The 15090-nt window shown below is 40.4% G+C and overlaps 1 protein-coding gene and 1 pseudogene across 4 annotated transcripts; one reads left to right on the top strand and one right to left on the bottom strand.

Annotated features, from left to right (window-relative positions):
• Positions 1-4472: 4472 nt before the first annotated feature.
• Positions 4473-9112, top strand: LOC120302012 (olfactory receptor 49-like). 4 transcript variants are annotated; one of them, XM_039329908.1, is made up of 3 exons: positions 4473-4929; positions 6364-6431; positions 6968-9112. In XM_039329908.1, exon 3 carries the CDS (start codon positions 6979-6981, stop codon positions 7921-7923), a length of 945 nt encoding a protein of 314 aa, XP_039185842.1. In that variant the 5' UTR covers positions 4473-4929; positions 6364-6431; positions 6968-6978; the 3' UTR covers positions 7924-9112. The 4 variants fall into 4 exon arrangements, with proteins under 4 accessions (XP_039185842.1, XP_039185844.1, XP_039185843.1 ...); XM_039329910.1 differs by having other exon boundaries at positions 4473-4933; XM_039329909.1 differs by having other exon boundaries at positions 4473-5002.
• Positions 9113-13969: 4857 nt separating this feature from the next.
• LOC120302080 lies at positions 13970-15090 on the bottom strand (annotated as a pseudogene).

Raw genomic sequence — 15090 nt, 5'->3', positions numbered from 1 at the left:
AAAGCACAGAAATAGATATCCTTCATATTCTGAATGTGGATAATTACAAGTTTATATGCTGAAACAATCTGGAATTCTGATAATCTGTTCTGAAGTTTCAGGGTGTGTTGAAATTCTAAGAATTCATGCTGCAAGACCCTTCAGACTCCTATTGGACATGGAACTGAACTCTCCCAACATCACAGAGGTGACTGAGTTCATCTTAGTTGGCTTCCAACTTTCCAGGATCTTGAAATGCTTCTTGTTTTGGATGTTCCTGTTGATTTTTCTGCTCACATTAACTGAGAATTTCACCATCATCACACTGGTATGCATGGACCAACGCCTCCAAACCCCCATGTACTTCTTCCTCTGCAACTTGTCTCTTCTGGAGACTTTCTTTGTCTTGACAATCTGCCCAAAGATGCTCGTTAGCCTGATTTCTTCGAACAAAGCTATTTCTTTTGGGGGATGTATTGCCCAATGCTATTTCTACTTCTCCTTGGGTACCTGTGAGTGTGTTCTTATTGCTGTGAAGGCCTTTGATCTCTATGTTGCTATCTGCTACCCACTCCGTTATGTCATCATCATGAGCAAACATCTCTGTGTCTTCTTGGTTCTGGGCTGCTGGACTGGGGGATTCCTTCTCTTTCTCATTCCACTGCTCTTCCTTCTCAGTCTGTCTTTCTGTGGCTCTAACCTCCTTGACCATTATTTCTGTGACTATGCCCCAATTGTAAAGCTTTCTTGCAGCAAGAATGTCCATTTCCTTTTGGACTTTGAGATAGCTTTCTCTTTAATGGTGCTGCTCACCTCCTTATCTGTCAACGGGGTCTCCTACCTCTATATTATTTCCACTGTCCTATGGATGCATTCCACCAAAGGCCAGAAGAAGACCTTTTCCACCTGTGCTTCCCACATTACAGTAGCTACCATATTCTATGGCAGTTCCATCTTCATGTACTCCTTACCCACCAAAGGACGTTCGCAGGGTGTGCAAAAATCCATTGCACTTGTCACTGCAATTATTACTCCATTATTGAACCCTTTTATTTACACTCTGAGAAATCAGAAGGTCAAGCATGTCTTAAAGGACTGTCTAAAGAACTCTTTTCCACATTGAGAACCGTTTACAGTTACACCTATCTGTATTTAGCAAGCTTCATTTTAGGGTTGCAGAAATTGATAGAAAACTAGTTTATGCATAGATAGTATATAGGAAATTTGATTCATATTTGTAGGTCTAGTAATTTTTTTGCCTTTTTATATGTGGAATATATATATATATATATATATATATATATATATATATATATATATATATATATATATATAAATTTATTTATTTCATTTATATGTTTTCCTTATTTTGGTGTTCAGAACATTCTAATGACATTACTAACTTCTCAATGTATGGCAATAGAAGAGTAATTAATTTTCAATGGATTTGCATTTTAGCTACGGATATTTGTCTGCATTTTTGTATATGGACTTTTAAATTCATATATTTCATGGACTATTGTACCATTGTTTACCTTATTCTGGCATTCAGAATGACCTAACGACATTGCAAACTTCTCAGTGCATGGGAATAGACCAGCACACCAATGTAAGAAATAAAGAATATAAGAAGAGATTTCATCCGAGATCAAAGGGAAGCACTGTGCTTTGGCAAATTAGTCCTCTCATCACTCCCTTCCTGGACAGCAGAGAAATTTTGGAGTATGTACACAATAATTTGTTCTGCCTCTATTTCCGTATCCAGCATGGTAGAACATTTTTTATTCTGATTTCTACAAAAAGAAAGGCTGGCATTTATTCTGATTTCTACAAAAAGAAAGGCTGAATCAGCATGGATTTCATTTCAAGGTGACAGGTTTTGGATTCTATGTGAAGATGTCATCCTAAAAACAAATAGAGTTCCCCAAGAAGCTTCACAAAACTGGCTTCAGTGCTAATGCTTAAGTAGAGAAAGTCAAATTAAAGGGGAAGAAAAAATGACTTATATACATTAAGGCCAAAGGGTCTGATTTACAATTAAATCTTTAATGAATTTTGCATTCTTTTTTTTTATTGAAAATTTTTTAAAAGTTTTACAAATAAACAACAACCCTCACCCAATCCCTCCCAAACCCACCCCTCCCTCCCCCCTCCCCGAACTTCCCAGAACTGAATATAGGCTTATTTAAAAAAAATTTTTAAAAAAACTTAAACAACATTTACAACTTATAAAATAATTAATAATAATATATTCATATATATATATATATGAATTTTGCATTCTTGATGGAATTTACATCTGCTGTCACTCCTTGGATCAGAATGAGAAAACCTGGGATCCAACTTAAACTGCTTGCACCACAACTCACATTTAATGTCATGGGAGACAACTTTTTCACATTCAGGAAGAAAAGCTTTTCAACCATTTTTCAACCATGAATAATTGCAGAGGTTATAATAGATACTATAGGAGTTTTCCCATCCATTATTAAGAAAGTCTGGTGGTTGGTTTTTGTTCTACTCAAAAATAAATGATGTGAAGACTTCGGTGGTTTGATATGAAAAAAGGGTAGGAAACTTGATCTTGTATGTTTTCACTATTGTCCTTTTTCATATTGGAAAATTTGTGGCTCCAAAGGTCAAAAATGGGGCACGCTATGGATTTGGGGAGGGCTAAAAATATAAGATTTAGATGCAAGAGAATCTTCAGCCTTCCACTACAACCTCAAAGGAGAGAACTGATTTGTATAAATGTCTTCCGATTGCTTCCATTTGAACAAACCTTCCCAGCAAAGAGTAAAGGAAAAAATTGTTAGCTTGCAGGGAGTGCACTGAAGTTGAGTTGCTCCACTCACTGTTTATATATTGCTATAAGGATAACCATAATATTAGACTCCAATAGAGATATTGATATGTTCAAGTGATCTCCTGCATTAAAAAAAATAAGTGTGTCCAATAAAGGGTAATAGAGTATAATTGGTAAATATAGAGTAAAATGGTAAAAAAATTGACTGTTGCTTCTTTAAAGATGGATTCCTTTAAAATACAACCTATATATTTCATTTTTATAAGTAGTTGATATACTATCGAATATTTGATATACTATTCTTACTATATTGAGCCTGCAGTGTGGGCAGAAGCCAAAAAGGCTGATACAGTCCTTGGTTGTATAAACAGAGGCATGGAATCAAAATCACATGAAATATTAGTATTTCTTTATAAATCCTGAATAAGGCCACACCTGGAATATTGCCTCCAGTTCTGGTCACCACATTACAAAAAAGATGTTGAGACTTTGGAAAAAAATGCAGAGAAGAGCAACTGAGATGATTAAAGGCTTGGAGACAAAAACATGAAGAACAGTTGCAAGAATTGAGTAGGCCAATCTAGAGAAAAGGATTATGGGTGACATGATAGCAATATTCCATTATTTGAGAGACTGCCACAAAGAAGAGGGGTCACTTAATTTCCAAAGTACCAGAAGGCAAGAAAAGAAACAATGGATAGAAACTAATCAAGAAGAGAGGCAACCTGGAATTAAGGAAAAAATTCTAACCAGTGGAACTGTTTGTCTTCAGAGGTTGTAGGTGCTTCACCACTCGAGTTTTTTAAGAAGAGACTGGCCAATCACCTATGAAATGATATAGGGTCTCCTGAGCAGGGGTTGGACTAGAAGACCTACCATGTTTTCCCCCAAATAAGACCCGGTCTTATATATTTTGTGCCTCCAAAAGAGGCACCAGGTCTTATTTTCAGGGGATGTCTTACTTTAGGACTGCCACAGCCAGGCCTTCAACACCCTGACACCTGTCGCACTGCTGCTTGACTTCTTTAGTGGCTGCGTGTTGCTTCTTGTGGCCAGACGCCACGTGGCACATAGCAGTGGTGCCGCTGCTGATAGCAGGAGGCCGCGTGGTGCTTTCGGATGGTGCCACTGCTCACAGCAGGAGGCCACATGGTGCTTCGGGCTGGTGTGAGTGGCACCAGCCTGAAGTGCGATGCGGCCTCCTGCCACGTTACCAGCCATGCAGCTACAAGCAGCCACAGAAGAACTCAGGCAGTTGCAAGATAGCTGTCGGGGCATGGGAGGTCTGGCTGCAGCGGTCCTACTGGAAAGGTAAGTAGGTGTGGGGTGCGTGGGGCAGCTCTACCCTTTCACTCTTTCCCTAGCTTGATTTGTGTCCCTTGCCCCCAAACTAGGGCTTATTTTGGGGGTAGGTCTTACTTTTGAGGAAACACAGTACTAGGTCCCTTTCAGCTCTATTCTCTATTCTGATTATTTTGGAAAATAATAAGTTTGTCAGTGTGTCTCTGTGTGTAACAGAATAACAGAGTTGGAAGGGACCTTGGAGGTCATCTAGTCCAACCCCCTGCAAGAAACCCTATACCATTTCAGACAAATAGTTGTCCAACCTCTTCTTAAAAACCTCTAATGTTCCAGTTACCATTTGAAAAAGCACCTTTGGGATTATTCTGTTGAAATGACATATCTATTGAACCAAGGCCAGCCAAAGCACGGGGGAAATTACCTATCCCTATAACATAATGAGATGACACCATTTTTGCACTCTGTGCTTCAAAAACTAACAAACCCTAGGTTGTGGTTTATAAATCACAGCAGTTGATGTGATTTATCACAGATGTGAAGGCAGAACGAAACCACAACCAAACTTGGTGTGTGGCATGAGAGAGAGGAAAATAAAGTGCCCTACACAAGGAATGTGCACACAATGATTTTCCCTGTCTTTGGGTTTGACATCAATAGAGGAAGAAGTTATAGAAAACCTGATACAGATTCCCCTGCAATGCATTTTATTACTGCTTGAGGAGGTTCTGAGGGAGCTTTGCAAGCCAATCCTGTATACCTCTTACACCACATGCTTCAAAACAATAACAAGCTCCATGGTTTATAAGAAGTTACTTCTATGCTCATTGCTGTGAAAAAAATATGTATGTATGTACGCAGAAAAATTGTCCTCTGTATATCTGTGACCCAAGAATCTTCTGAAAGGCACTCTGGACGGTGAATGTTCTCTTTTCCCAAATTTGAATTAGGGAGTAAAGTTCTGATGGATGCTTTTTCCTTGTTTTTTATTTATCGATATATTCAACCCAGTCTAATAAACTAGAGGATGGTTTTACTGGCAGAAAGAAGATAGCATAGGGTTCATGAAATTTGTATGAATATTTTAATATAAATTGGAAATGGTAAGTATTTTGGAAATGTTTCAACGCTTGGGTCAAGAATATTGAGGTTTAATACTGCTCTGAATATCAAGACCGTGACTGCAGATTTTCAGATTGTTACAGTAGATAAAGGCTTTCTAATGTGTGATGTTTAGGATGGGTTTAGAAGCAAAACTCAAGCCCATTTTGTTTTACTCCTATAATTCATCACAGGGGAATATGCTCTGCAGAACCCATTAGAACTTACTTCTGAATCAAGTCTCTTTTCATCCTAGTTTATAAGCGTGCAGCTTGTATTTGCCTGGCTGACAAATCTGGATGATGAATATTTTGTCAGAGAGTTAATTAGTCTGAAATTTCCCTGAATAAGCTTTATGTTGAATTCATCTCCCCACTTTACCCTCATGGCAAAATGCTAAGGAGATGTTAACCAGCACAAAGGTGTTGTCCTAGAGTTAACTTCCAAAACGGACATTTAACAATTAGCAAGTAACCTATTTGCCTTCAGAAGTTCTGACTGGTCCATCACTGGAGGCTTTTAAGAAGAGGCAGGAGACCCACTTGTGTGGCATGGTATAGGGTCTCCTGCTTCAGACAGGTTGAACTTAAAGACCTCCAAGGACTCTTCCTACTTTATTCTTCTGTATTTCTGTATTATCTCTGTTACTATGAATCCTCTTGTAGACCCAAGAAGGGAGGATCATTGGGAAGAAACAAGGGACTGATGAATCTTCTACTGTGTCTACAATGGAGAGACACATAATGTGAACACTTAGCTTTCCAGAGAAGGATCTAATGCTCAGAAAAACTAAAGGAATCAACAGAATAGGGCAACTAGCAGTAAGATATACAGACCCAGTTCCTGCAATGATGAACGTATTATTGGAAGATTTGAAGGACCAGGTTAAAGACAGATCTTCTGTTCAGTAGGAGTTGGAAATGATTTGATAATTAATCTATATTGGACATCTTCCAATTTGGCAATACAGTATTCTTTTTTCTTTTCTTTTATTCCCCATCTTTCTTCCTTATTCAACAATTATCCAAAATTGTGACTGGAACTGTCACCCTTGTTCAAAGAAGTTCTCAAAAATTATTCCTCTTCAAGCGAGATTCATCATTTTCTGCTAGTGCAGCAGGATAAGTCTTAAACCCAGAGAAGCTGCTAACATGTCCAATTATGTTTTCTGAATGCAGCTCCATTGAGAAGAATGACAGGATCAACTTTTCTTCAGGACTTGAAACATTATCAATTTGAAACCAAGGTTAGTAGAAATAACTACTTAGCATAGTATTGGTAGAAAGCTGTTCAATATTCACTGACCATTATAGAAGATATAAAATTACTGTAAGACTTTTTTTCTCAGAAATACTACATCTGTGCTATAGCAATAGCATTTAGATTATATACCGCTTCACAGTGCTTTACTGCCCTCTCTAAGCAGAATTTTCTTCTGACAGAAAGAGAAAAATGACTTTTCTCAGGTGAGATGGGAAGAGAGCACTGAGCAAAGATAAAATAATCAGATACTTTAACCATGCAAAAATAGATTTTTTTCATGACTCCATGTATGACTCATTTTGGACAGGTGAGAACACAGTGTGGTTTCCTATACTCTCTTAGGCTGATGACTACAAGTACCTTGATCCAATTCAAACCATCATTTATTACTTATGTCAGAGACCAACCATTTGATGGTCTACAGAGAATTAAAGCCGGTGAAATTGTGTTCATTTGTAATGGGCAACTGAAACAAAATTGAAGTTGGAATAATCTCTTCTCACTTCACTCTTTTTTTAGGAATGAACTAAATGGCAAACAGCACCACAGTGAGGGAATTCATATTGTTAGGGCTGACTAACAACCAACAAATTGCTGTTGGCCTTTTTCTCATCCTGCTTGGGATTTATCTTTTGACATTGATAGGAAACATGTTGATTATTATTATCACATTGGTGAATGCCCAACTCTGTAGTCCAATGTATTTCTTTCTCCGTCATATGGCATGGATAGAGATTGGGTATATAAGTAGCATCATTCCTAAAACGCTGGCCAACATAGCCACTGGCAACAAGATTATTTCTTTAGCTGGTTGCTTCATACAGATGTTCGTCTATTTTGTTCTTGGCATCACTGAATTCCTTCTACTGGCCACAATGTCTGTTGATCGCTACATAGCCATCTGTAAGCCTCTTCACTACACAACCATCATGAATGAACAAATCTGTTCATTATTGGTACTTTGTTGCTGGATTGGGAGTTTGTCACTAATTCTAGTTCCATCTATTCTTTTCGTTCAAATACCATTTTGTGGTCCTAACATCATCAATCATTTCTTTTGTGACAATGGAGCAGTAATCAAACTCTCATGTGTTGATACCAGTCTCCTAGAACTGATTAATTTTGTGGTTGCCACATTCTCTCTGCTTGGGACCTTAAGTGTTAACATTGTGTCTTATGTCAAAATCATTTCTACGATTCTGAGCATCCCATCAACTACAGGGAGGAAGAAGACGTTCTCCACCTGTGCATCTCACATGATTGTGGTCTCCATCACTTACAGCAGTTGTGTTTTCATGTACATAAGACCCAAAGGCAGCAGCAAATTAGATTTCAACAAAATGATAAACCTTCTGAATACTGTCCTGGCTCCACTTTTGATCCCGTTCGCATATTGTTTGAGGAACAGACAAGTGCAGGATGCTTTGAGGACTGAACTGAGACAATGGATTGAGTTCTGCAAGAAATTGAAGTGATTTGTTATAGATGTGACCTTGAATTAGATTTTAAAGTTCAACTTCTGCTTTGTTAAGTTATGGCATGTGCTGCTTTCAGATGTAATGATCACACACTGAGGTGGTTTACAAGAGAACATGGTAATCAGGAAGCAAAACATCTGATAATCCTCAACAAAATAAAGCACAATATATCAGGAACATGCACACAATATTTTGTTCTGTCTTTGGGTTTGATATCTACAGAGGAAACTGACAGAAAATGCTTGATAGACATTTCTTCCAATTTGCAATAGTTTTCTTTGATCCTCGAGAAGGCCCTGTGGGATCTTCACAGTTAGTCTCGAATACATGTTGCGCCTTATGCTTTAAAATGGTAACTAGCTTCATTGTTTATAAGAGGCGGCTTCCATGTTCATTGCCCTGAAGAGATATGGAAGAAGAAGGCAGCAAAATTGCACAGCAGGTACATCTGAGAATGGAGAAAGTTATGCTTCCCAAACATTTTAACAGATGCATTTGCTTTGCACCATTTCACAATCTAGAAAAATGACTATTACTCAAAGAAAATTGCAAGACCATAGCCTAGAGACCATGAACAATTTCTGAAACTTTTTTGTGTATATTGTAAGTGGTGAAAATATTGCCTGCCAAATATAAACTAAGGAGAAAAAAATGATATATATTGTTGCTTTTCCTCTGATTTGTAACATTATTAAACATATCCTCTAGGAAACGCTCTGTTTTTTAGCTGAGAGAGACAGTGTTGTCAAAAAAACCCAAAACCCTCTTTCGTGGTCATGCAGCCAGCATGACTATATGCTGAGGGACACAAAATGCTTCTCCCTTCCTATCAAAGTGGTACCTATTTATCTACTCACATTTCTATGCTTTAGAACTGCTAGGTGGGCAAGAGCTGCAGCAAATTATGAGAGATCAACCTGTTGCACAGCATTCAGGTCTCAAATGTAGGCTGTCAGTTTTCCAGCTAACAAGCTGAGCATCTTTAACTGCTGAGGCATCATGCCCTCTTTCAAAAATACACTTCCCTTCTACTGTCCAATATTCAATAGTGGTGAATATCTGTGTCAGACCATCCTATTTGAGCTTCTCCGCAAGTAAGCCAGTAAACAGGAACGTGGAGACCACCAATAGCTTTATTGCGATATTGGAAATAAAATTAGCACTGGAAGTGGCTTGCTCCCAGCTTCTTATATATCATCCACGCACTCCACCCTAAAGCTGCCTGACCCACCCTAGCACCCGAGCACCCTGCCTGGCCCCACCCTAGCACCCTGCCTGTCTCCACCCTAGCACCCTGGCCACCATCCACTCTCCGAGCACCAGCCCCACCCACTAGTGTCTCCATCTTGGTCCTACTCTCAAGGGTGGTTTGCCATCAGTGCGAACACCACCTGCAGTCCGCTGCGGCCCACCGACCCATTGCGGCCCCTTGGAACAAGCTGGTTCCACATGGAAGGTTATCGGCCCAGCGAGGTGTTTCTCTGTGGTGTTTCTCTATAGCCACAGCCCTTTGTTGCAGCCAGGTGCACCTTGATGACATCATCATGGTCAGACGCATCACGCCAGCAGTCCCCGACAGGAGACCAACAGCAGCAACACCGGCAGCAGCATCGCATCGGAGCAGGTAACCAAGGCCTTGTCAGATGGGGAACTAACATTGGCTCCGACCAGGCCAAATGCGACTAGGCCTCGCAGGGCACGACATTCAGCTCCCCCTACCAGGAGTCCCCCTGGAAGGAAGCATAACACGGTTAGAAGCCCCCCTGATTACTGAGCCCCGGTGTCCCGCCTGCCCGGCCTACCGGGATGGGTTTGATGATATCTGCTTATAAGTTGGGGAGCAGAAACATCTCTAGCCTCCACCCAGGATGCCTCGGATAGAGGATACTCTTTCCACAGGACAAGGTAGTACAACTGACTCCTCCTTACTCTTGAATCCAGAATTTCCTGTACTTCATATCTGCCTGGGGTGACTGGGACTGGCCCTTCTTGTATGGCCTCAGCCGCCACTGGCTTTAACAAACTGACATGAAACATCAGGTATATTTTACCCAGGAATCGCCGTAGTCGTAATCGTACGGCTACCGGGTTGATGATTTTGGGTCACCCTGAAGGAACCAATATACTTAGGGGCTAGTTTCCTACATGGCACCTGGAGGTTTATGTATTTTGTTGACAAATAAACCAGGTCACCCATTTTGAACGGTGTTTCAGTTCTACGTTTTTCATCTGCTTGTTTCTTCGCCACTTCCCCTGCTTTTGTCAGTGCTCTTTTGACTACATCCCACACCCCCTTTACGTGGTTGTACCAGTCATCGACCTTACAGGGTTGGGGCTCCTGGGTTCTGCACTCCGGTATTGGTACGAATTCCCTACCGTACACCACCTGGAAAGGGGTGAATCCAGTGCTGCTATGTACAGCATTATTGTATGCCATCTCCACAAATACTACCAGATCCACCCAATCCATCTGTTGGTATGAGATGTAACTTAGGAGTTATCACTCAACTGCAGCATTAGCTCATTCTGCTGCACCATTGGTGCTTGGATGATAGGCTGAACTAAGACCTTGGGTGGAGCCGAGGAACCGGATGAATTCATGCCAAAACTGTGCTGTGAATTGAACTCCGCGGTCTGAGATTATGCGATGTGGTGTCCGGTGGAGTCGATATACATGGGTCAGAAATATTTTTGCTAACTTTCTGGCTGACGATAGTCCTTTACAGGGAATGAAATGGGCTTGTTTGGAAAACAAATCTCCTACGGTCCATATCACCGTGTACCCTCGAACCTTAGGCAACTCCACAATGAAGTCCATGGCTATATCTTGCCATGGACGGTCCGGGTCTACGACAGGCTGAAGCAACCCGATCGGCTTCCCGGGATATGGTTTTGACTGAGTGCACACATGACAATCATTTACATATGTCTAGATATCCCGCCTCATCCGGGGCCACAAGAACTGACGTCTGGCTAGATGTAAGGTTTTTAAAAATCCAAAGTGAGCCGCTTGTTTCGAGTCATGGCACCAGTGACAAACCCGTTTTCGCATTTCTTTTGGTATGTATAGTTTATTGCTATACCATGCCAATCCGTCACTTTGAGTTAGCAAGCCAGGATTGTCCCACAGCCACATATCCTGTACTAGTGCCGCTCTCAAATCATCCTCAAAAGACCCCACCTTGGTGCAAGTATGTACCCCAGGTTGGTCATATGTAGGCAGGATTGCTTGCACTACCTCAACTCTTTTACTGTCATATTGTGGGAGTCGGGACAAAGCATCAGCGAGGAAATTCTTACCCCTGACACATATTTGAGGTGAAAGCAAAATCTTCTGAAATATTGTGCCCAACACACATGCTTCGATGACAGACGCCTAGGGGTTTGCAATACTTCCAAATTCTTATGGTCAGTCCAGACCTCAAACGGATATTTAGCTCCCTCCAGCAGATGTTGCCAAGTGTAGAGAGCTCACCTTATGCCAAATGCCTCCTTCTCCCAGATAGCCCTTGCTCTCTCCATCTCTGTCAACTTGAGGGAGGTATACGCACAGAGCTGCTGTTTCCCTTGATTGTTCACTTGGAGTAACACAGCCCCCACACCAACATCACTAGCATCAGCCTGTACTACAAATGGTTGTTCTGGATCTGGGTGCAACAACACAGGCTCTTGTGCAAACAATGCCTTCAGTGTTTGAAAAGCTTTTTGACAGTGAGTTGTCCCGGCCAAGGCCTGTCCAGGACGAGGTTTTGTTTTACAGGACCGAGTGCATAATAAATTTGTTATCAATTATTCTCTTACTAATAAAGGAGAACATTTGTAGCTCAGTGTTGACATGAGGGATCCTTGGTGCTCTCTGAGCTTGCTTGTTTCCTTGCAGACATTTCATTACCAAAACTAGGTAACATCATCAGTGCTAGTAAGGAGTGGGGTTTGCTGTCAGTTTATATTCTAGACTAGCTTTGCTGGCTGAGGAATTCTGGGAGTTGAAGTCCACACGTCTTAAAGTTGCCATGGTTGAGGACCCCTGTTCTAGTGTATATTCTACTCCAGGGGGTCTTCAGACTTGGCCATTTTATGACTTGTGGACTTCAAGTCCCAGAATTCGTCAGTCATTAGATGTTGTTAATGTCTATGTGTCTATTAAAAAGACATTAACAAGCACCTCTCCACCAGCAACCAGCACCCAGATCAGCATAGATTAACTCCAATGTTAACATCAGACCAATAATCAAGTAAACAATATCCCAAGTATTACTAGGTAACTGAGCAGGTTACCTAGTTTGGGTAATGAAATGTCTGCAAGAAAATGAACAAGCTCAGAGAGCACCAAGGACCCCTCAAGTATTCTGTATCTGCTGCCTTTATTGATGTCAAACACAAAGACAGAGAAAATCATTGTGCTCATGTTCCTCATACTTTGTGCTTTGTTTTGTTCTCTGTCATGTAACATACTAAGTTTTGTTGTGGTTTGCTTTTGACTTAACCTCTATGAACCCAACCTCTGTGATATGTAACTATGGTACAGGCTTTGTTACTTTTTGAAGCACACAGTGCAAAAGGTGTTAGCAAATTCAGGATGGGATTGGGTGGATTAAAATGATATTGGGTTAGGTTGGATTGGATTGAATTGAAAGTTGGTTATAAGATGGGTGGCTATGTAAACGTTTTAAGTAAATAATTAGGCTGTATTTAAAACCAAATTATTTTTCTAGTTGAATGCAACTTTTCCTCTTGACCATTCATGATGCTCAATCTCACCCTCCCACTTCTTTCTGTGGAGGAGTTATTGTGGGAATTAGGTGCTTCTGCTAAAACACGTAATTCCCACAATAATGTCTTATGTCTAAAGATATAGTTTATCTTTTCTATTACATTCTATTATGGGTGTCTTATGATTAGATTACTTTGTTATTTGTATGTACATTGAGAGTTTATGCACCAGAGACAAATTCCTTGTGTGTCTGATAAAACCTGGCCAACAAAACTATTCTATTCTGTTCTGTTCTGTTCATCTGACTATGTGGCTGGTGGGTCCTTTTCTTATAAAACTAGGAAATAGTGGTGGAATAGCTGTCACACGAAGCATTGGGACATTCATGCTTTAAGGAGGGGGGACATGATTGGAGAAATAATGAAAAGAAGTGATGTGTTGAATCATGGGTAGTATATAATCCATCTGGAATGTCCAACATATGTAGGAAATACGTCACCTTTTCTCCACTAGAACCATGCTGTGATGACTCAAAGGTTATTGATCTGTATCCAGACACAACACCTTACTTATTTCCTCCCAGCTTCCATAGTTTCATACCTCTAAATATACATCATCATTTCTTTATATCATTTCTGTTCTGTTCCCAATTTGCAAATATTTCTCATATAAGACTTAAATTATAATTAGGAAGCAAATCATTTTATGTCAGCTGGATTTTTTTCTTAAATAGTATTGATACTGCAACCCAAAATGATTTTTTTTCAAAAGAATGATGTGACAATTTCACATCACTTGGGTGAAAATAATTCTGTTCCTTGCATACTTACACATATATTTGAAACTACGTCACCAGTTACATTTTTCTAATAGTAACTTAGAAATTAAAAGCCAAGAAGGTGAAAGATCAAACAAGAGTGCTGAGATCTAAGGAACAGCCAAGCAAGAATTCTAGTCCCAATAGAGGAGAATTTCAATGCTAGTCTTCATTCAAGATCAGGATTACAACTAGAAATAGAAATGCAACAATTTCAAAGCATCAAAATGTACACAGATTGTTTCCAAGTCCTGAACAATCCATCATAATATAAAAACCACCTTTCACAAAATTTAACTCTGATGTAACTGTGGCCATACCCATGCTGTCCTCCTAATAGCAGCACAGAAGCCCTTTTTTCACTGTGCTCTTCTGGAATGTATTTTTGAGATCCCAATCTAGACAACAGCAGTAGGCGATAGTTCTCTTATCCATATATCGACAAACTCCAACTCTGTGTTGATTTGTTTGAGATCAGCCAAGGTTGGCTAAGTGTTTCCAATGGTTTCTTCTCACAAAATATGTTTTTCCCTTTGCAAGCAGTCTCGGAAAGCATCTTTGACCTTCTCATTCCTCAAAGTGTAAATAAAAGGGTTCAGTAACGGGGTGACCACAGCAGTTAGAACTGCCACAGCTTTCTGGGCATCCCGAGAATGACCCTTGCTGGGCAAAGAGTACATGAAGATGGCACTGCCATAGAAGATGGAAGTGACTGTTAGATGAGAGGCACAGGTTGAAAAAGTCTTCCCACGGCTGCCGCTGATCTGCATGCTCAAGACAGTCACAATTATGTAGAGACAAAAGAGCCGAGGTGGCACAGCAGTTAGAGTGCAGTACTGCAGGCCACTTTAGCTGACTGTGTTCACCAGGTCAGCGGTTCAAATCTCACTGGCTCAAGGTTGACTCAGCCTTCCATCCTTCCGAGGTAGGTAAAATGAGGACCCAGATTGTTGGGGGCAATGTAAATATATATATACATTGCTTACTGGTGTACACCGCTTAGAGAGTGCTTGCACTTAAAGCGGTATATAAGTCTCATAAATAAATAAATAAATAAAAGTTACACACAAAGAGCTGAGTAACACCAGAGGAGAGAGGGTAGATTCCAAAGTCAGGAGAGTATCTACATCATTGCAAGAAAGCTTTATCAGTGGAGCATAGTCACAGAAGAAATGATCAATAACGTTAGAGCTGCAGAAGGACAGTTGGCCCAGGAGAACAATGGGGCCAAAATTATTCATGAAAGCACCAATCCAGCACACCAATATCAAATTCACACAAACCCGTCCATTCATGATGATCGTGTAGCGCAACGGATGACAGATAGCAATGTAGCGGTCAAAGGCCATTACGGCAATCAGGATGATTTCACTGGTACCAAAGAAGAAATAAGAATAGCATTGACTGATGCAGCCCAAGAAAGAGATAGATTTGTTCTGAGTAACTAAATCCATCACATCTTTGGTGTGATTGTCAGAACAAAAAATATCTCCAAAAAGGAGAGGTTAAAAAGGAAGAAATACATGGGGGTTTGCAAGCGTTGGTCTATGCATTCCAGAGTGATAATCATGAGGTTTCCAGCTAAGGTGAAGAAAAAAACAACCAGAAGCAATGAAAAAAGGAAGAATTCCAT

Source organism: Crotalus tigris, unplaced genomic scaffold (assembly GCF_016545835.1).
Source record: "Crotalus tigris isolate CLP2741 ecotype Arizona unplaced genomic scaffold, ASM1654583v1 scf7180000024422.1470167, whole genome shotgun sequence".
Lineage (NCBI taxonomy): Eukaryota > Metazoa > Chordata > Lepidosauria > Squamata > Viperidae > Crotalus > Crotalus tigris.
Note: the sequence above shows the minus strand (reverse complement) of the source record. Positions and strands in the feature narration are given on the sequence as shown.

Bases quoted from the DNA above. Each gene is read 5' to 3' on its own strand.
- LOC120302012 (XM_039329908.1), top strand. From the start codon at position 6,979: ATGGCAAACAGCACCACAGTGAGGGAATTCATATTGTTAGGGCTGACT.